The following is a 21,426-nucleotide window of genomic DNA, read 5'->3' on the forward strand; positions in this document are numbered from 1 at the left end:
CAAGCCGCAAAGAACATCCAGTCCTTGAAAAGCATTTACTGCTATTCACACAAAGTAAAATAAATCATGTGATTGGGTTTTTCTCAGTAGGAAAAATTACACTATACTGAACAAAAGGGAAAGACATTCCCTAGATTTCTATGGTCTAGAAACAGTTTCTGTTAATCTAATACAAGCACTGTAAATCTTCCATACAGCTCCAAGAGTTGTAGGGTGAAGGGTTCTCCAAGTTACAGCTTCTAACAATATTTCTTGCCAAGTGACAGTTTTCTATTTTTTTTCTTCTACTCATTTTTTAAAAGCACTTGGCCAGCAATGTGTCTCATCCTCATTTTTATTTCTTTCCTGCACATTCATGGGTTTTTTCTTTGAGATAATTATAGAAATGCCTGAATTGTGTAGCATCAACTCAAAGTCTATGGGGAAGAAAGTTCAGACTCATCACACCAGTTTCACTTCATCCCCATGTCTAAACATGATGGGCAACCATTACAAAACAGAGTGGTAAAAAAATAGTTTGCTGTAGGCACAGGACTAACACGTGTGGCCTGATTTTAGTAAAACATCAACTTCTTGCACATCAAAGAGCAATCACAGATTTGATAATTTCTTAGTGCCTTCATTATCCCTGTGATTTCCTCTCCCTGCATACCCAGGGAGGAACCAAATGCTGGCAGTGTCTGTGTCTTGGACTGCTGCTTTCCCATTTCCCTTTCTGCCATCCCAATCCTCTGGTTCCTTTCAGAGAACGCTCTTGCCCAAATCTCGCATCTGGGACCCACAGCACACAGCCTGACAAGCAAACTCCATCTTCCACGTACACACAGCATTTGTATTGAGCTACAGCTTAGGCAATGGACAGGAGACATCATTGCTGCTCACTGAAAAGAAAGGAGAGTTAATTCAAAATGGAATTACCTGGTCCAGGAGATGGAGTCTTTTAACATACGCTTCTTCCGTGTGGAGCAGCTCATTGGCAATGTTGAATAGCTTTTGGGGCTCTGTACACTGAAAAAAAAGTTACAAATGACACAATCCACTTGCACCTCCACACCTAAGTTCCACTAACTGTTCTGTTTTTCATTTTGTCAGTGGCCAAAATCCTACCAGCAGAGGAGCCTGGAGTGAAAGAGATTAACACATTTCAGAATCTGCTCCACATCTCTCAAAAGATCACTTTGCTCTAGAGACATTTAATGCTGTTTTCTGAAAGAGTAATTAGTAATGCAATCAGTGGCTGGTCAGGACATCACTTGAGTTCATTATGGCTTTATAAAAGAACCAGAAACATCCTCTAAATCTGGAAATAAGTCTAGTTAATTTGAAAAATAAGGCAATAGACTGTAAATCAACTGTTCTGCTTTTTGGACTCGGGTCCTGTAACTAAAATGAAAACTAGAAACCAGGCTGTTTGGCCAGATTTCTACCCTTGCCACCATAGCATTACTCTCATTATTTCTAAGATTTTTTGTGCAGCTTTCAACACAGTCCAGTTCCTTGGAAAGAATTTTCAGCAAGGTAACCCAAATAACTCAGTGAAGCCTTTCATTAAGCTCATTTAAAAAAACATAATGAGAAAGGACTACTTAAAAACTCTAAATACAGTTTTAAAGCACTGACTTCAGGCACTGTTCAGCCAAAAGCTACATAGACCTTTCAGTCACTAAGTCCTTAAAAATATCTGAATTACTAGAATACAGGCTTGAGCTTTCCAACAATCTTTTAAAGTGTTAGACTTTAAACACCATGCCTACATATAATGAAACCAATCCAGAACAGAGCATTGGCTGGCTTGTGTTCAGGAATACAAGCATAGAAAATGGGCAGCAAGGATGATCAAATGCAGGGAAACTATACTAGGCTGTATCCAGAAAAAAAGACAAATGCAATGAAGGTAAGGAGGTGCATTAATGATTCCTGGAATGGAGAGCATTGACTGGGCACAATTAATCACTATTTCTATGGGAAAACTGAAGGGCATCAAAAAATCACCAAGGGGCTGCTTCCTCAAGAAACACAACATTGCCGGCAGTAACCTTCACACAGGTTCACAAAAGAACCAGAAATATCCATAGAGGAAAAATTCAGCTGAAGTCTATTAAACACACGGGGCAATTTCCAGTTCAGGAAGCACCTGGGTCTGTCACCAGTAGCAGTGCTCCATTCCAAATGCCTGTCTCTGGTACTCGCATTTGGGGCAAGGACTTATAGATATAACCCAGTGAGCCACCATCAGATTGTTGAAAAATATCAAATAAAGGCTCTCTTTAAGCTTCTTCAACGTTACTTTATTTTGTTTCCAAATAAAGTTGATGAGAAAAATTTAAAGACCTGCCCTCCACACCCATTCAGACAAACTGCAGTACAACTGAAAACCTCAAAGGCTTTTCAAAGAAAGCCATGAACTCCAACAAATTAGATCCACAATTATCCTTCATGGAATGAGGTGCCACTTGGCATGAAGTCTCCATTGCTCCATGATACAAATGTTATTGAAGGAAAGTGAATAGCTTTTCTTTATTTAAAGCAACATTAGACTTCCTTTGAAGCAATCCCTCTATTCCCAGGCACAAATCTGAAGATAGGCAAACATGCCATGAGTGAAGTTTTGACATGGACTCTCTCTGCCCTGCCTCTCAAACTATTCCAAGTCAATTCAAATATTCTTTTAAGCTCTTTCAAAATGCTACACAACTTCCTGCTCTGTTCACTATGTATTAATATTTAGGGGAAGCAAAAAAAAAAAAAAACTCACAGTACAATAAGTTTTGAAATTGTTCCAAGCAACTACATCTTATTACAGTTTACACTGAAGTGCACTGCTGGCCAGTCAAGCCCAGTAACTACAAGGATCTCTCACTGAGAAAGAATTTATCTGCTGGTGTTGCTGGGCACAAAGGAGCACTCAAATGAAAGGCACTGACGTAACCAGCTGGCATGCCAGCCACCAAGAGCATCCTCTGAGTTGTTTGAATTCAGAATTGGAAAAATACTTATTTCCAACCAAATACATTTGTACTCAGAAGTAAATCTTTACATAGCACAGGCACTTTTTAACCTCCTGACCTTCACCATCTGCAATTGAGTTTATATTTCAAGAAAACTTGCTGACATCTGCTTAAATACCAAACAAAGGCTGAACAGGCTCAGCTTGAGCTCAGTTTTACAGAGTGATTCCGTCTTCAGTTGCTCTCTCTGCTAGGCAGAGACAGGCACATTTTTCAGACAAATTTACAACATATTTGCCTTTCAATGGACATAACATTTTGAATGAAATTGTAGATTAATTAAATGTGAGGCAGTCCCATTCTTCTAACTTCATTTTGTGCCATGGTGGGATAGTTTTAAGAAAGCCTGAGCCATCATTCAGTTCACTAGGAACAAGATAATTCATGGTCAATGTTTCTAAAGGAAAAGTAAAACAAATCTGCAAACTGAGATTATGCTCTGCTTTGTGCAGTGCTCTTGCTGGGTGACTGCTCACCACAGCCACAGCATCTACTGTGCAGTCATTCACTAGAATCTTACACCTGCTGCAAAGGCTGGATGGAGCAGTGTGGCTGGTGGGGTGACAAGAAAGATGAGAAAACTGAAGAGGGAGGTGTTGACTTCACAACACAGAAAGTACACTCCAGTGCTCAAAGCAGCATGATGCACTTTCACTTCTTTGTGAAAGATTCAAAAATTCATTTTCAGCTGCAACTGTCCATAAAACATTTTAAATAAAAAGAAACAACAGCCTGAAATCAAACAGAACCAGTTTCTCATGAAGGTCAGATTCACACTTGGAATGGATTTGCACCTCAAATCTTGCAGCAACCATTTTTCATACAATGGGTACGCACAACTACATTCAGTCAGCATCTGTCTCACACAGGGCTTTCATCAAATCTTGCAAGAGAGCTGCTGGGATAGAGCTGAGGTTAAAATCATACATGGTTATGCATCAAAACCCCACCAGTCAGCCCTGCAAAGAGCACAAAAACTCCCAGAAAGATTTTAGACCACTTCCTACTCAACAATGCTGAAAACAATACGGAAAACTTATCCTATGCTTGGTTGTCTTTGTTGCATTGAAATCACATTTTCCTTAAGATATTTAAACCAAATATGATGATGATGGCATATCTGAATTTTGTCAACCACCATTATGACTAAAACATTGACATACGGACTTTTTTTAAAGAATATACACGGAGATAATCTCACCCAAAGGTGACAGTAGCAGGACTGCAGGCCAAACTTTACAACACACACTGGACAATGAAATCAGATGTGAAACTCCAGCCAAGTACAGGCAGAATGGAAGTACGTGTTCATGAATGCATGAGACCCAAGTGGGGCTCCATTGTTACTATTTAAACAGCAGGACAGAGGGAGAAAAGCATTCTTTGGTGATTACAAATGAGCATATATTACTCTTAGTGAAAAAATGCCTAAACAAAAACCTATGAAGCACTGATACCTCTCCGAGAAGCATTACTCAGGCTCTCAGGCAGTCAGCTCTTGGGACTTTGGAGCACGACAGTCCCTCAGTCTCACTTTCATATAATTTCTTTTCTTTGCAACCATATTTGTAACTATCCAGGTTAATGTGCATCACTTCCCAGAGCTCCTGACATTTTCTGAAACATTGTCAAAACTAATAACCTCCCCTTGGTTCATTTTTATTTTGATAAAAGATAACTGGAAATCCCAGTAAGTCACTCCTGAGATTTTAAAACATATTTGTGCTAACAGTGAGCCCTGTTAGACTGCTGCAGAATTCTAAAGAATCACTGCATAGCTAAGCCTAGACTAAATAAAACAATACCACTCACATATCAGGCAAGGTTACCTTCCCCAGCCATGAGCTGTGTGCAAGCTTGGGTGGAAGACAGAGAGATAACTGAAGTAGAAAAGAATGGTTATTAATGAACTTCACTTACATTGATATCCTAGGAGTTAACTGAGCCATCCTTAAATCGCTCTGCAGCTGTACTTATGCTCCTCCTCCAACTATAACAGCTTTCATATTTAATGAGACCACTAGTTACCTTCATGGTGCAGCTGCAAAAACTGGTACTAGGGTTAGGAGGGGGAATGCAGGAAAAAGAATTTCCCAACTTAAGGCTTTTTGAAGGAGATGAGGTCTCCCCAGCTCCCAAGCCAGCATTCTCTCTTCTTTCCAGAAGGAAATGAGCAGCTTTGTCAAGGGTGATGTGAAATTCCAGCCTAAGAATAACCATGGAACAAGTCAACTTTGAATCACGTTAGCTCTCCTTGCTAGAAGCTATGGCCCTTCACTCTAACCCTGAGTCCATAGTGCCCCAAATCTGCAACAGAATCAAAGCAGGGAGTGGGAAATGACCTCAAGTTATGATAGGGGAGGTTTAGATTGGATATTAGGAAAAAGTTTCTTCACTGAGGGGTCAGGCATTGGAATAGGCTGCCCAGGGAAGTGGTGGAGTCACCAGTGTCGTGGTTTGACATGGAAGTGAATTTTTTTCAGGAAGTTGGGTCAAACCAATCAGTGGTCAGGTTTGGATATTAGCACCTGGAGTAACCACTGAAGGCATGGACATGCCTCTGAGAACACAGGGGGTTAAAAGCAAAAACTCCCAGGGGAACTGTCTCTTTGGCTCCAGTCGTCAGAGAGTGCAGACTCTCCCCTGCCCAGCCATGGGCTGGGTGCGGGAGGGGAAGCCACGCGGCCTTGTCCAGGTAGGCCGAGGGGCTGAGGGTCTGGAACCGAGCCAGCTCCTGTGGACGGAAGGGTGGAGAGAAGCAGAAATGCCTTTGTTCCGCCACCAGAGGGAAAGAGACAGAGAGCCTGACAGCACCTGGAAATTTGCCGGCAGAGGAGAAGGAGAAGTGGGGGGATGACGCCCAGTGTAAGAGTTGAGAGTTCTGGGCAGAGAGTTCAGCCGTCCAGGGAGTCTGAACTTTTAACGCTTTCCTGGGAAATGAAGACTTTGTAAAATATTACTCCTCCTCGATTTATAGTGGAAGAGAGACAGTCCGGAACCTGAGATGTTAGAAGAAAAAATTTTTAGGTAGGAAGAAATAATGGAGTAGCTTTTAGTGAAACTTTTCTTGTATAGCCATAGACTGAACCAAATTCTCCTACAATAAAGACTGCATTTTAAGAAGATGTAGTAATGACCCAAAGAGACCTGCTTCAGCAACCACCAGGACAAGAATGACAAGAACAAAAGAAAGCTGAAGAGGGAATGGTGATACCCCCTGTCTTCAAGAAGAAGATGATCTCTGTTCCTAGACCCTTAGCCCCAGGGGAAAATAAAGGGGACTGTAGTCCCAAGATGAGAAGCTGAACTGTTGTCTCTTTTAGTCTGTAGCAAAGTATCCTTAAAAGAGCCCTATGGGCAGTCTGTCCATGCATGGTGGTGAGAGCACTGTGACATAGAAAAAAGAGTGTCATACTGGCAGATTTTCTCCGGGCAGTTGCCATGTGTGACATAGAAACACAGAAAGTAGCAACTGTGTTTCATGGGCAGGGAGGGGAGGGGAGAGGGGGGGGGTCTATGGCGCAAAAGAGACTCCTCTCTCCCTTGATAGACTGAGTATGTAAGTGTTCAAAAAACAGGTAAATGTGGTTCTTAGAGACACAGTGTAGTGGTGGACCTGTCAGTGTTAGAGTAGTGATTGGACTCAATGATCTTGGAAGTCTTTTCCAACCGTAATGATTCTGTGATTTTATGTGGACACTTGACACAGAAATTGGCTTCACCCAATGTGTCCCCAGAAGAGGGCACAATCTTTACACTGAAGAAGAGGCAGCTGCTCTCTCAGCCTTCCTCCTCTATGTGACTGCATAAACAAGGTGACTTAGTGTAGCTTGGTGAGCCTCAAAACTGCCTTTTGGAAGGGGAAATCAACTCAAATTGCATGGGAAAATCTGCAGTGCATCACATAAATGCACCACAGGAGGAAGGGTAATAAAAAAAACCCAAAACAAACGAGTTTTCTTCTGGAGATACCTCTCATAAATTCACCAGGTGAGCTCCAGAGAATTACAGCCTCATAACTTTGTGTTTTGTCATCCTTATTTCCTACTATATGGACACATAACCTAAGGAACAAGACTCAAAACCAGCCATCAAATCATTGATGTCATACAAAACAGTGGTATTTGTCAACAAAGCACTTCTTAATCATATGATAAGTGTTCAGCTTGGGGTTGTCACAACTGGTTTGATGTTTGATACCGCATTCCTAGTCCAAACTGTAAATTTAATTACCAGATTAAAGATTTTTTTAATGCAATATATTATTTTGCAGGAGTTGGATTTTGATGATTGTTATGGGTTCCTACCAACTCAGGAAATTCTACAATTCTAGGCTTTCTTGCTGGCCTGTTGCAACTAATAACATATCTTTTAAATAACGTTTCAGTGGCACACATGCACATACATGCACTTTATGAATATAAAATAATTAAAGTATGTCACAGTGTGTGTATGTAGGTATAGACACACTTGTCAAGCTCTGAGGTACAGAACTTGCATGCCATTTTCATCATTCTTTTACAGTCACCAGATGATTGACCTAGAAACTAAGAAATGCATTCTAATGTCCACATTTCCCAAGGGACAAGCCCTTGACAGACACAAATCATTATATACTTGGTGAGTTCAACAGAACCACCCTATTTGTAAAAACTGAGGTGTGGACACTGCACTTCACTAGCTACAGATCATTAGCTGCAGCTGCTCATCATATTCTTTAAAACACAAAAATCCCACATATTAACTTTACTGTCATCATGGCTTGGGGGGGAAAAAAAACCCTAACAAACTCAAACACCCACAAATACAAAAAAAAAGAGCCACTAAACAAGAAGTGCAAGAAATTGAATATTTTGCAATATTCTGTTCTGTTTTTCTGGAAAAATCTAATCCCTTTTAACAGCACTATTTCTAAAAATAATTGTCTTGATTAGCTGATAATCAAAGGAATCTGTCATTAATATTACATAGATACTGCAAACACACAACAGCCTGGACTACATTAGTCTGGAATCAAAGAAAAATCTCTTTTCCAGCTACAGTTTCCTGAAGAGTAATTTGACATAACTACCATTAAAACAACTTCTCTGCATTCAAGAAGTGGTCACACCAACAAAAGCACAGGTTTCTGTAAAAAACCACTCTAAATTTTGGGTGAGACAAGATTCTGATCCTGCCCGTTCTACTGGGATGCAAGGTCCTGACCCTGCAAGATGCACTATCCAATTAACTCTCTGAATAACACAAAGCTCCACGGAAAAGAACATGCTCTAACAAGCTGAACCGAGACAAACCCAAGCAACAAACACAAGGTAGGAATCTTCACCTACGAAAGTATTTGAATTTTAACAGCTAACCTCTGGCTGTGATGGATTCTCTTATATTAAACCATTTGAAGCAAGCTGGGAAACTTTCTAAAAAACTATCTAGGTCAGGAACAAGTTAGGACCTGTGTAAAGCAGGAAACAATACTGACTATCATGATCCTTTGATGAAAAACCAACCAAACAAATTATCCAAACAATGTATGAAAGTGATGCAAGTGTCAGGAACTGGTTTCTGAGCACTCGATAGCAACGAACAAGCTCCCTTACCTTGTTTACATCCAAATACTCTAACTTTGGCACTTCTGCAATCTCTTGCTCCTCACTGCTTCCTTCATCAATGTCACTGTCGTCATCCTGCATGGAATCTCTCTTCTGCTCCACAGAGGAAGGTTTGGTGCCCTTTCTGTCAGGTTCCATCTCTCCTGGGATCCCAGCCATGCTGGGCTTCTTCTGCTCTGCCCCTTCTTCACTGGGGAATGTTTCCCCAGTCACACTACAGGAAGGACTGTCAATGCCACTGTCTCTGTTGGGAATTTTACCACTCCCATTCAGTTCTGCAGTTGAGTCTTTATTGCCAAGCTCTTCCTGGGACTCTTTGCTCACAGTCACAACAGTACAGTCTTCATGACTTTTGTTATCACCTATGCTCAGCTCTTTAATTTTCATTATGTCTGTATTAGCCAGATCTGTGCTGCATGGTATGTTGGGCTCAGGTTCATCCAGTTCAGTTTTGTCATTTGTGCAAGAGTCACTGGAAACCACTGTGTCACGGTCACACAAGCTCGTCTGCTTGGATGAGTCCAGGCCAGGTTCCATCTTAAGAGCTAAATTTAGCTGGTTTCTTTGAAGAATATGTACAGGTTGCCTGTGAGTGAAGAGAAAGCACCACAGTCATATAAACACTCAGGTTTCAAAAGTAGCCTGAAAGAGAGGGTCTGATTGCTATTTGATTCAAGTTGTATTTCTTGCACCCCACTGACAATCCCAGAAGGCAAGAGTGTGCACATTGCAATAATAATGATCACCCAACAACACCCAACGAAAAAAACATCACCCCTACATTCTACTGAAATGGCAGCACCAGAATCCTGGGCCTTTAGTGCTTTCCATGTCACCTTGAAGAACAGTCTGGTTTGAGGGTTTGGAGAAGAAGAAATTGCCTTTAAAAAGAAGCAATTGGTTCTCGACTCATTTAAATAGAAACTCTCATTCTTCAACAGAACCAAGCCCTTTTGGCAAGGTATTTTCTGCCAGAGAGGATGTACTGAAGCATGAGAAGGCACTACTTTTCCTTTTTGAAAGACACCAGGTTAACCCAGATGATAACACTCCAAGGCACAGTACGATGCCTGTCTCCATCTCCCTCTTTGTGGAAAAAAAAAACATTATTTAGCTCCATCAGGCAGATTTGTTCTTCAGGAAAAGTTCTCATGTGTTTGTAAAATGCGCTGTTTTTACAGCAAAATACATATATTTTATCCAATTTAGTGTCTTTCATTACAAAGTTTTAAAACAGCTGCTGTTCTACATGACATTGTTTCACAGTACCCTATACCCTTCCCTGCCTCCAAGAAGCAAGATCTGATGTTTATTGTATCTTGGACAGAAAACTCATTTCATATCATAACAATCAAGTTCCTATGACATAATTCCCACATTAAGCCAACTTATTGAAAGCAGACTGTGGGCTACTTGCCTCTGTTAGAATCTTACCAAATTCAGCAGGTCTTAAGCTCCTTAAGCATGACTGTCTGTTACAAACTAAAATTTGCAGCTTTTATTAAAAATATACTTTGTCCTCAGTGAAACTTTGCACTTCCAGTAGAAAACATCCTAAGAGGACTTTCCATGGGATCATTACAGTTAATGTTTTCTACTATTATATTCTAAGTTTAAAATGCAGAAAAGGGAGAGGAGAGCGAATTGGCAAAGCCATATTTACCTAATACTTTCAAATTTCTCAATGAGCGTGTTGACTCCTGCTGATATTGGTATTTCTTCCTCTCCAAGTGCTAAGCTCCTTGATGACTTGGGATCAGCTGGCAAAGGCCGAGATGGTGCAGGAGGAATTCTTTCCTGCCCAGGTTTGAGATGGACAGGCTTAGGAGGTACTAATGAAAGAGAAGGGAAAAAACAGGAGGATAAATCTCCATCTTCTTTATCCTAAACTGGAAACAATCCAGACCAAGAGGTATGCATTCTTTCCTCATTTTTTATGAGCGGCACAAGTGCAGTCGTGAAGTATTGCTTACACCAAAGCAAGCTGCTAAAGAAAAATGACAGGCTTCAATTTTGTGTTCCTACAGCTGGCCATGCTAACAAACCGAGTCGCTTGCAGCACTGCACTGTTTCCTCATTACCAAACAGGATGCACAGCTTACGATTCAGTTTGCAAGTTTGCTTGCCATCTCAATCACACAAATGAGGTTCCCCTTCCATGACTTCTCAAAATTCTGGCATCCCATTGAATGCTTATATTGGGGAAAAAAAGGTAGAAGGATGAACCACATCCCAAAATAAACTCTCAAAACCCAACCCCAACATGGATTTCAGTGTCTTGCGTTTGCTTGGTCCAAAATGCCACAGGCTGAACATAATGGCTTTTCTTCCTCTCATTCTCCCTCCCCCCTCTCTTCTGTGGTGTAATAGTCTTCACGAATTTCCTTCCTCTTTTGGTTCTATGTTGAGTTGCATCTGGTATAAATAAAACAAGTATTGTAAGAACACTCACATTCTGCTTCAGGATTCACAAGGAGGCCAAGGTACAAAGTTTAATACAGTATTTTTAAAAAATGGCATTAAAATGTAATGTCATTTTAAAAAATTATTCAGATCTTCCATTGGTTGCAGAGTAAATGATTTAGCATACACAGGCAGTAACTCATGGCAACAGGCTCCCATGCTGTCATGGTTTCATATAGGGAAAACAACTTCCATAGGAAGAACTGACATTGGAAGGCAGAAAAACTGACTGTGGGATTGTTCCCAAAGCACACACTGCATGGAGTCGGACTGCCAAGTGTGCCTCCAATCTAGACTATCCAATGAGTTGACATATTAAATGAGGAAATTCTAACTTCATGCTGTATTAAAAAACATTTTCAAAAACAGTTTCTTTCAACCATTTCTGACTCGGAACATCCAGCTTGGACATGTGACCAGTATTGTAATGGGGCTTGAGTTAACAACTGTTCTGAATGTAATTCCAGGGTTACTTGTTTTAGGAGGATAAACAGAGGCATATGCACCCAAGAAGTCAATTCCAATTGTCCCTTCCTTGCAGAAGGCTCTGCATCTGTTCTAAGATTCACAGCAGCCCAGATGTCTGCCCTGCTCCAGTGGATGGGCAGCTGCCACAGTAGTCCATAGCCAGACAGTGTCTGAGGTCAGTGATGAAGAAGTGTTAAAGCATTTTGGTATTCTGAGTATAGGTCAGATTGTCAACTTCCTACATTACTGAGTTTATTTCAGCATGAAAGAATAAAATCAAATTTTCTAAGCTTTAAGAGGACACCTCCTATAAGAGGACTGATTTGCCCAGTCTCCAAAACCATCTGAAATTCCTATCCTAAAATAAAGGTGCTAAAGTCTGATTCTGAAATGACCTCTACAAGCCCTATCTTACACAGGAATAACAGGGAAACAGGAAAAGAAAATCTTCTTGCATATAAATGGGATGGTGAAGATCTGTGTTTTGTTCACTAGGTTTTCAAGTGCACACTAGGTTTTCAAGTGCAGTGAGCATCTGGCCATGTTTTTCCGTGCAAAAATAAAAAACAACCTAAAAACAAGTATCCATACAGCCATCTGGCCCATCTACCAAAGACAAGCTCTGTGATCCCCACAGAGGGTACACAGTGCAGCAGGCAGACATGTCAGAACCTACCCCACATACCCCATCAGGCCTTCAAAGCTGGCCCTGATCCATACACCCAAAGGTTTTACAATAATATCAAAGCATTTACACTAGGTCTCACTGCTGTCCATGTAAATATTTGATGTCTTTCCTGTTAGTGGATTCATCTGAATCACCTCAGACAACACACTTTGCACTGGACCAAAAGGAAGCAGGAAAACATTAACATTTTTGTTAATTCTGAATTTTTACCTACTGAAGTAATATTGAGAAATGGAGACCTCAGCATGGAGGCAAAGACACTCACCCTACCGAGGACTACTTAGCAAGCAAAATTTCAGCCACACCAGATATTCAAGGCCACCTTGGTTCAAGGCCAAGTGCACCTGGGTCAGGGTGGAGAAGGGATCAAGATTAGACCCATGGAGAAGCACTTTGGGGTGTGGGTGTCAAATGTTTGACATGACCTGAGCACATGTGCTGACAGCCCAGAACCTCGCCATGTCCTGGACTGCATCCCCACCTGCAGCAGGAGCAGCAGGTAATGCAGATTCTCTGCCTCTGCTCCATTCTGATGAGACCCCACCTGCAGCTCTGGGGCCCCCAAAACAAGAATGACATTGACCTGTTGCAACCAGTCCAGAGGAGGCCACAGAGGTGCTGCAAGGGCTGCAGCCTCTCTGCTCTGGAGATGGGCTGAGAGAACTGGCAGGGTGTTCAGCCTGGGGAAGAGAAGGCTCCAGGAAAAGCCTAGAGCCCCTTCCAGTGCCTAAAGGGGCTCCAAGAAAACTGGAGAGAGACTTTGGACAAGGGCCTGGAGCACCAGGACAGGACAGAATGGCTTCCTGACTGACAGCAGCGTTAGATGGCATATTAGGAATTAATTCTTCCCCATGAGGGTGGTGAGGCCCCGGCACAGGTTGGCCAGAGAAGCTGTGACTTCTCTATCCCTGGAAGTGTCCAAGCCACATTGGACATGGCTTGGAACAACCTGGTCTAGTGGAATGCATCCCTACCTATAGAAGGGGATGGCACAAGACAACCTCTAAGTTTCCTTTCCACCCAAACTTGATTCTTTGGCTTTAAATAAAGTTGAAGTTTGCTACATGGAAGATGTCAACGTTACAAAGCACTTTCAGGTGTTGCCTGAAGACTGAAGCCACATGCTGGAAAGGTATCTCCTCATTCCTCCTTCTACTGAAGGTTTTACACAGCAGCTCATGGCTTCAAATCAAGCTAACTAGGGCCCCTCCAACTTTCTGAAATACACACAGAGAAAAAACAGTTTACATCCTCAGTGACTGGAAATCAATGCCCACGAATACAACAGCAAAGTATTTGCACCAGATGAATTCATTCCAGTTCTTACTGAACAGACACTTTCACTATTCCTTTTTGTTGCCAGTAATAACAACATTCATAGAACAATCACTAATTAAACTTGGGCTACCAAGACGTCTAGGTGAAAGCTCCTTAAAGACACAGACCTTGTGAGATGTGTCAGGCATGAAGTAGTATACTAATTTAATGTTTAAGGTTTACTTCCAGAAGCAGAAAATACAATGCTTTCTTTGTTGTTATTTAAGGCTGAATTGCTTTTGTATAGATATTTTAATTGGGAAGGGGTAGTGTAATGGGTTGGTGTGTACAACACAAAAATATCTTCCAGATGACAATGACCATCTATCACATGGACCCATATCTTCTAAACATTTTGGTTTATGAATTTAGTATCTTCTTGAGACTTAGCTTCCTTTGTTCCAAACACCTCTCAAGCTCCATGCTTTTTGCATCCCCTATTCCCTTGAGGCAAGCACCCATTAAAAACATAAGTAATCAATTCTACAAAGCATGGCGTGGTGAGAGTAGGACTCTTGGCAAACTGGCATTACAAAGACAGACCATGTCACTTCACTGATGAATAAACATGAAAACAATTTCTACTCTTTCAAGAAATTTCCTGCAATCTTTTTTTGCAGAATTCAGAAGCCTGGGAGACTAGAAAAACAGCTGGAGACCAGCTGGAACACGCTACTTCCTGGCTCAGTATCTTCCATCATACTTTGGGTTTGCCACCTATTTGACTATTAGCTGGCAGTTCACCCACAGCTGATTGGTTTAGCTTCTACTTCATATTTTCAAAATACATTTGTTCCATTTAGGCATTCCTGTTGCCATATGTAGCTCTTACAATAAATGGAAAACAGACCAGGTTTTAACAATAAGATATTATTACCTAAAATACTCCTAAAAAATGAACAAAAATATAAACAATGTTGTTAAATTCAACTTACACTTCACAACTGCATGAGGTATACCAACAGGACAAGAAATATAAAGTGACAAGTTAAGTAATTGGTTATTGCTGAATCAGTTTCTTCTTGAAGGCTTCTCTAAGTGGTTATCTAACATTGGAAAATGAAGATAATAAAACCATACCAGCTATACATTACAATGTAAAAGTAACTGTTTTGCTGTGACTCAAACTGAAACAATAATTTTAAAATATTATACTTCCTGTGCAATAGAAACTTGTACAATTTCTAGAAGGACAAAGACACTTACCTTGGGGTTTCTGTAGAGGATGCATTTTGGCCAGTGCAGTTTTGGTTTTGGGCTTCCTTCCAGCCTGATGGAGACATTGTGCTGAGCTGATGTGCTGCAGTTCCCCACATGCTTCCAACCCAGGACTGGAGTCAGTGTGACACTTGATTTGCAAAGGAGAGCAAGGGCAACCTGAGGAAAGGAAGGAAAGAAGTTAGTATTTGTTCTATTGATCCTGAAGAAAATTTGTGCTATTTCTGGAAGTATATCACTCATCCAAGTTCCTGAAGAAGGGAAGGGGGAAAGGAGAGGGGTGAGCCATTCACTCACAAGTTATTACAACCAATATACTAGTGTTAATTATCCTGTTAAACTGCCTGACTGATAAGACAGGCAGAATTTCTGCCATCCTGTCTTTAATTCATTATTTACTTCTTTACCACAGACACCCAAAATAAAAGAGCAAATATATAAGTTAAAAACCATTTCAAAATAATTTCTCCAAACAGAAATACAAGTGTTGTAGCATATAATGTTCTGTTACTTAATAAAATACAACTGTATTAGGATGATTCAGAAATATGTTCCACGTGGTGGGAATGGTACAAGTGCCAGTTCTTCAGATTTAATCACTCAAGTTGCATCTTATCCCTATTTATTACTCCTCCTTATAGAAAAGATTAACATGCCTGCAAAAGCTCCAGTGTAGAAGATGCCATTAAGATACAATCCAGTGGCAATAGAAAGAAAGAAGTGATTAATAGGATTGTTGATCTTTTGTTTTACATTCTTGATTCAATTCTGTGAAGACTCGGAAAACAAACCATCACGGACCCTGCAGTATTTGATTTGGAGTTTTTTTGGAATTGTGGCAAGGCTACATAAAACCCTCACATCAGCTTTACTAGGGTGTCATGAGAAGGTTAAAAAAATAATTTAAAAAGGAATGTGGTTTAAAGTTGCTGCATTTGAACATACAAATATATGGGGTTCTGGCAGTACTCAGAAATGAAAAGCACATCTAATTTAGAAATTTGACATAAATGCTCTAAAAAAGGGCAAAGAAAACATGACAAACATTCTTTCCCTATTACTGTTTTGAAATGGACTAGCTGAATTTACCAGAATCTCACCAGAGCGGAGGGTGGTCTGCATCACATAGAAAGGATTAATCTAAAGGGGAAAAACAAGTCTTTGCCTTCCTGTGATGTCTTCAACAACATGGCTTTAGCTTCAAAAATGCAACCTACTTTCACCCAGATTCCTATTAAGATCAAAAACCTGAAATGAAAAGCACTCCCAGTCACATCAACTAAATTTTCCTGGATTTAATCATATTAAATCAGAATGTGACCTTTTGAATAAAGCCCCTGGAGTCTGAGCCATGCAATACAGACTGCAGATTTTGTTGTCAAAAAATAGATTCAGAGGGCACAAATCTACTTAATGATCTCTGCCACCCAAATATACAATCCTGCATTCCCCATTTATGGCTGCCAGTTGCTGCTGGTTGAAGGTTCATTAGCATTTCTACTACAAATATCTTCTTTTCAGCAGATTTGAGACCAGCTATTAAAACATCCTTCCAGCTAAAACCAGGAAATTATAAGTATTAAGTTCTATTAAAATATAATTTCATTTAACAGAAAAATGCAGTGAAAACAGAGAAGATTATTAGAGCAGATTAATAGATTACTGCAAACACATCATCACTGCCAGAATTTACACTGATGCCTTGGCTCTGGGTACCAAAAACTCCCTGTGACAGTAGCAGTGCTGCCACAGGCCAGATTTTAAGGGGAAGGACTAGGACTTCTTCCTTATGAACAGTAGCTCAACACAGTCAGAAATTAAAACAGGGCACAAGGGAAAAGCCTGAATTCGAGAAAATTAAAAGGGCAGCACGCAGAAAACAGAGCCCAATATTTCAGCAGGTATTCACCAGCATGTGACTGGAATGCAATCTAGCAATGTTGTATGTTCCTAAAAACTGCTTCAGTGATCCAGTTCCTCAGTGGACAAATCTCTGCACCTACCACAGATCTAGAAAATATGAGAAGCCCCCTCTGACCCGTGCTCTGTTGTGTGATGACACAAGCACAGCACTGGTTTCAGCTCTGGCAAAGCAGTGAATTTCTGGTAGATGCTAGACACTTCCACAATCCTCCACAGCCACTGAAGGAGGAGAGCCACAGCTTCTCCTGCCCTCAGGCACCACATCCCTAGGAGATCCCCAGCTGGACATCCTAACCCGAGCCCAGCTACCCCATGCTGACTTGGGATAAAGTACCAGTTACCCTAAGCATTCCCCATTCTTCTTTAACCACTGCCACAAAAAAAAGGACTATCCTGTTGGTATCATTTGGTGAAGTTTCAAAAGGAATTAAACCCCAATTCCTGTTTCTTTCCTCCTGGGATTCATTGCTGTGAGCCACCTTACCTTTTATACTGAAAACAAAAGCTAGTGGTTCCTTCATTGGTTTCAAGTGTGTGGCACCAGCAGACACCCCTTTTGTCTAGGCTAAAACCTCTTATGAGCTATTTACAGTACTGCAAAGTAGGGTGTTTTGACACTTATTTTATAAGTTCACACATAAATTCTTCCTCTTATGCTGCTTTATTAGCTCCAGCATTTTCCTCAAATCTACTTAAAGCTTAAAGCTCACCTCTTCCTCCTGTCCATGGCCAAGCTGAGAGAGACCTCAGCAGGGGTAAAAGGCAGTGTTTGTGCTGGGGCTGTACAGCCCTGCTATAGAACCCAGCTCACTGACACTGACAACAATTAGCTTACATTTTTCAGGCATTCCAAGACATCAAATTCAACAAAAAGAGTGATAGCAAAGTTACCACCATAAGCTTTCAGAAACAGATGCAATCAAACAAATATTATGTTCCAAAGCAAGCAAGAATCTGACATGGACTGCAATTCCCCACCAAAGAGAGGCATATCACTTACTTGTGCTTGAGCAGAGACTCACACATTTTTTCTTACTTGCTTAAGCTGTAAGACAACTAAAAAGAAGGAAGAACAGCTCCTGCTGCAGCTTTCATTTCATGGGTTAAATGCCATGTTCACAGGAACTGACCTCCCCCAGCTCACTTCCGACCACCACTGCGGTTGGTGAGTCAAAGCATATAAACGTGGTAAATGCCCGTGGAGGGCTGTGCTAAGCACAAGTCACAGGAGATTACTGCTGGGTTTGAGTTTCAAACCATCTGAATGGCAATACAAAGGATGTGGATGATTTAGAAGCCTGAATCTTCTGAAATAGAAAAGAGAAAGCCAGATCATGGAAACATATTCTCAGAATGCTTTGGAGTGGAAGGCACCTTAAACAAAAACCATCTTGTTCCAATCCCCTTCCACTAGACCAAGTTGCTCAGAGTCCTATCCAACCTGGTCTTGGACACTTCCAGGGATGGAGCAGCCAGCACTTCTCTGGGCAACCTGTGCCAGGGCCTCACCAACCTCACAGAGAAGAATTTCTTCCTAACATCCAACCTAAACCTAAGCTCTTTTAGTTTGAAGCCATCCCCCCTTGTAAAAAATCCCTCTCCAGCTCTCTTGTAGGACTCCTTCATATTTTATAGAGTTTATTGCTTAAATATAGTTTAATATTAATGCAAGAACAATCAGTAAAAGCAGTAACATGTCATGAAAACCAACAAAACCAGAGTTTTCAGCATGCAAATTCAGTTTGCTTCACAGTCTGAGAAGGGAAATGAGGGACCACAAAAAGTGGCAATAATGAGGGGCCACAAAAGTGACAATAAATGCAATTCTACCAGCATGGGATGGAGCTTCCTAAAAGATTTACATCAAATGTCTTGAAAATGTTCAAAGCTGTGTCTTCCCCTATCCTGCTCTCCCATCAGAATCTCCATGGGAAATGATAAAGGATGAAGCAAAATCTAAAAATTTTGAACGAATGCTGCATTGCAGGGCAGACTCCATCTCTGAAGAGCCACACAGGGAGTGCTGCTTTGAGTTCTTACAAAAAACACAAACCTGACAAATTGCTTAGTCTGAGCAGGGCTGCCAGAAATTTGGTCTATTCAGTTCATCTCACACCACCACAGAAATACAGACAAAAAAAAGAGTTTTTTGCAAAAGAATCACATTGCTGAAATTAACAAATTTGTGCATATAAAGCACAAGAAGTACCAATAGTTTCCCTAGACCTATAACACTAGTATTTGGGAATTTGGGATTCGGTGTACTTTTATCCTGTTCTGACTAATTTTAACTGTCTTAGGTGAGAATGCTTTCTCTAACAGATGTTTCATAACATCTCAAGTGTCACTACTAAACATCGTTGTCATTGTATCATCCATAAACCTGCATCAAAATACCCCACCTTTATTCTCATTAGATTCTCCTATGGTACATTCCTGCAAGCTAATCCAAATAAAGGCTGTGCTTTACCAGCACTGGCACACACCTTACATCCCTCATCATCTGAATCACAACAGGCATATTCCTGAGGAGTTTTTAGCTCTGACTTCTGTTCTTCTTGAACAGGTTTTTACATACAATGAGCAAAAACCTCTTTTACACACTCTTTTCAGTGCAGTCTCTGTATCTGTCATTGCAATCTTGTTTTTATTGCCCTATCCAGAACAGCACATAACCCAGCTATCTGTGCAAAGCTTTTCCAACAGTCCTCTGCCTCTGGGACATTTCACACTTGATCCTGCAGCAAGGGATTTCTCCACAACTGCTTTAAAGAAACCATTACAGAATTTTCATTACTCATTTAACCTGGTATACTTTCATTTGAAGAATCAGCTTTTCAACAGACCTACATCAGCCCTTTCCTCACAACAATAAAGCACGCTCCTTGTCCCATTCAATGCTCCCCAGACCAGGTTCTACAGCATAGTCCTCATTTTCTATCCTGCATGTAAATTAAAAAACTTCACACTCCAGACCCACATTTGTCCAGCTAGAAACACTGCTGGCACTGTTAGTTCTACATGAAGCAGGAACGCAGTGTCAGTACATGTTGCATCCCGGGTTAATGCAATGTCGCAAGTACAGCTCTCTGGCTCCCCATCATTACAGGGGCAGCTTAGGCAATAGGGCCTTTCCCTCAGATGTGGATTGGCTGGCAAACTGCTACGGAAAACTGGCTATGAAAGTGATTCTTAAGTGTTTACTTTACATTTATATAACTACAATGGTCAGGAGAAGATTTCTGAGTGACAGAAATGAGGAGCTTCCACACCTAATTCTGTATTGCAGCACTGCTTAACACAGATGTGTAAACCAAATTCCTGACAAAATCTTTATACTTACCCAATGACAAGGTAAAGAAAAGGCAAAAATACAAGCACATCTCAGAAATCCTGCTGCTAGAAAGCCATTACAATACAATTTTACACTGGGGTAAGGAAAAAAAAAACAGACAAAAAATCAAGAAGCACTCACTTCTACTTGTAGTCGTTTTATGTTGCTCTGAGTGCAGCTGGCTACTACATCCCCCACAGACAGTACAAACAAGGAGACACCACAAAGCAAGGATCCTTTCAAGGCCAGTCAAATATGCCCCATCATTTCTACCATCGTGGTAATGATACCATCTCTTGAGATGTAATACAGGATCAACTCAACTTGCCGCTAAGAGAGAAAATTTAAACTCCTTTCCAGGACAAAAAAAAATCCGAATCTACCACTACCTGTATGGAAAGTCATCTTTCCCTAGTAAAGAAGAAAAGTGGTATTTTTTATTTTATTTTTATTTTGTAGCAGGCTGCCAAGCAAATTCTGTCCAAAAAATAAGTGAAGGGGAAAAACGTATCAGCTGAGTGGGAAGAAGGGCCAGCTTCCAACCCTAGGGATTCCAAGGGGCCTGAGGAGTGAAAGCAACAACCAGAAAAGCCATACTGAGAACAGAATAAATTCACTCAAAAGGAAAATGAGAAAGAAAAAGCACCACAGAATATATTCTCCTCCAGGACTAACAACAGGCACAATGAAGCCCCGAAACAAAAATATTTTTCTTTCCTGTGTGAAACAGGATGTGGTACTGCAGTTAGCAAGAACTTACCTTCAGCTCCTGGGGTTATTGGTACAAAGTTAAAAAAAAAAAAAAGTCTTGTGTTTTTACTGACTGTGTTTTGAGTCCTCTGTTAACATCCACACAGACACTGAGGACATGCAGTCTGCTGCCCAGCCCCAGCCTCCCTTCAGTCACGGGAGTCAGCCTAAAATGACAGGGTTGTACTGCAACCTCGCTGTAAGAAGGCACCTGGCTCATCCAGCTGGGACTCCAGGGACAAGTCCAGCCTGACCATCTCCTGCAGAGAAGGAGGGACTGTGGGGAAGCAGCTCCTCACTGTGCATCACTGTTATCAAAGCACTAGACAGATGCAAGTCCCAAGAGTGGAAAACTCCACATTTCTTTGCTAATAAATGTCTAAGTTATTATAATTTAAACTCTGCTGGAGAGTAGATGAGGACTGATGGATTTTGGGGGGCTTGGGAGATTTTTTTAAGTAGTCATATTTGTTCATGTGGTTTAACACAAATATTGTAATTTCTAAATCTGTGTCTGCAGTGCTGCTGAGTGTGATAATGTCCTGAACCAATATCAACATTGTGTGCTTCTCCACAGTATCACAGGATCATAGAATGGTTAAGATTGGAAAATATTTCTAAGAGCACCAGGTTGAGCCATCAATCCCCCCC

The 21,426-nt window shown here is 41.0% G+C and overlaps 1 protein-coding gene across 3 annotated transcripts in view; it reads right to left on the reverse strand.

Annotated features, from left to right (window-relative positions):
• Nucleotides 1–21,426, reverse strand: part of FGD3 (FYVE, RhoGEF and PH domain containing 3) — a 94,930-nt gene that overhangs the window by 32,905 nt on the left and 40,599 nt on the right. For 2 of the 3 annotated variants that reach the window (XM_053954159.1, XM_053954161.1), the window contains 4 exons: nucleotides 14,757–14,927; nucleotides 10,278–10,446; nucleotides 8,603–9,200; nucleotides 919–1,008 (listed from right to left, as the gene is read on the reverse strand). In XM_053954159.1, coding sequence (XP_053810134.1) covers nucleotides 919–1,008; nucleotides 8,603–9,200; nucleotides 10,278–10,446; nucleotides 14,757–14,927 — 1,028 coding nt within the window. Of the gene's footprint in view, nucleotides 1–918; nucleotides 1,009–8,602; nucleotides 9,201–10,277; nucleotides 10,447–14,756; nucleotides 14,928–17,691; nucleotides 17,763–21,426 lie in introns of those variants that run through there. The other variant, XM_053954160.1, reaches the window with a different exon arrangement.

This window comes from Vidua chalybeata, chromosome 12 (assembly GCF_026979565.1).
Source record: "Vidua chalybeata isolate OUT-0048 chromosome 12, bVidCha1 merged haplotype, whole genome shotgun sequence".
Classification (NCBI taxonomy): domain Eukaryota; kingdom Metazoa; phylum Chordata; class Aves; order Passeriformes; family Viduidae; genus Vidua; species Vidua chalybeata.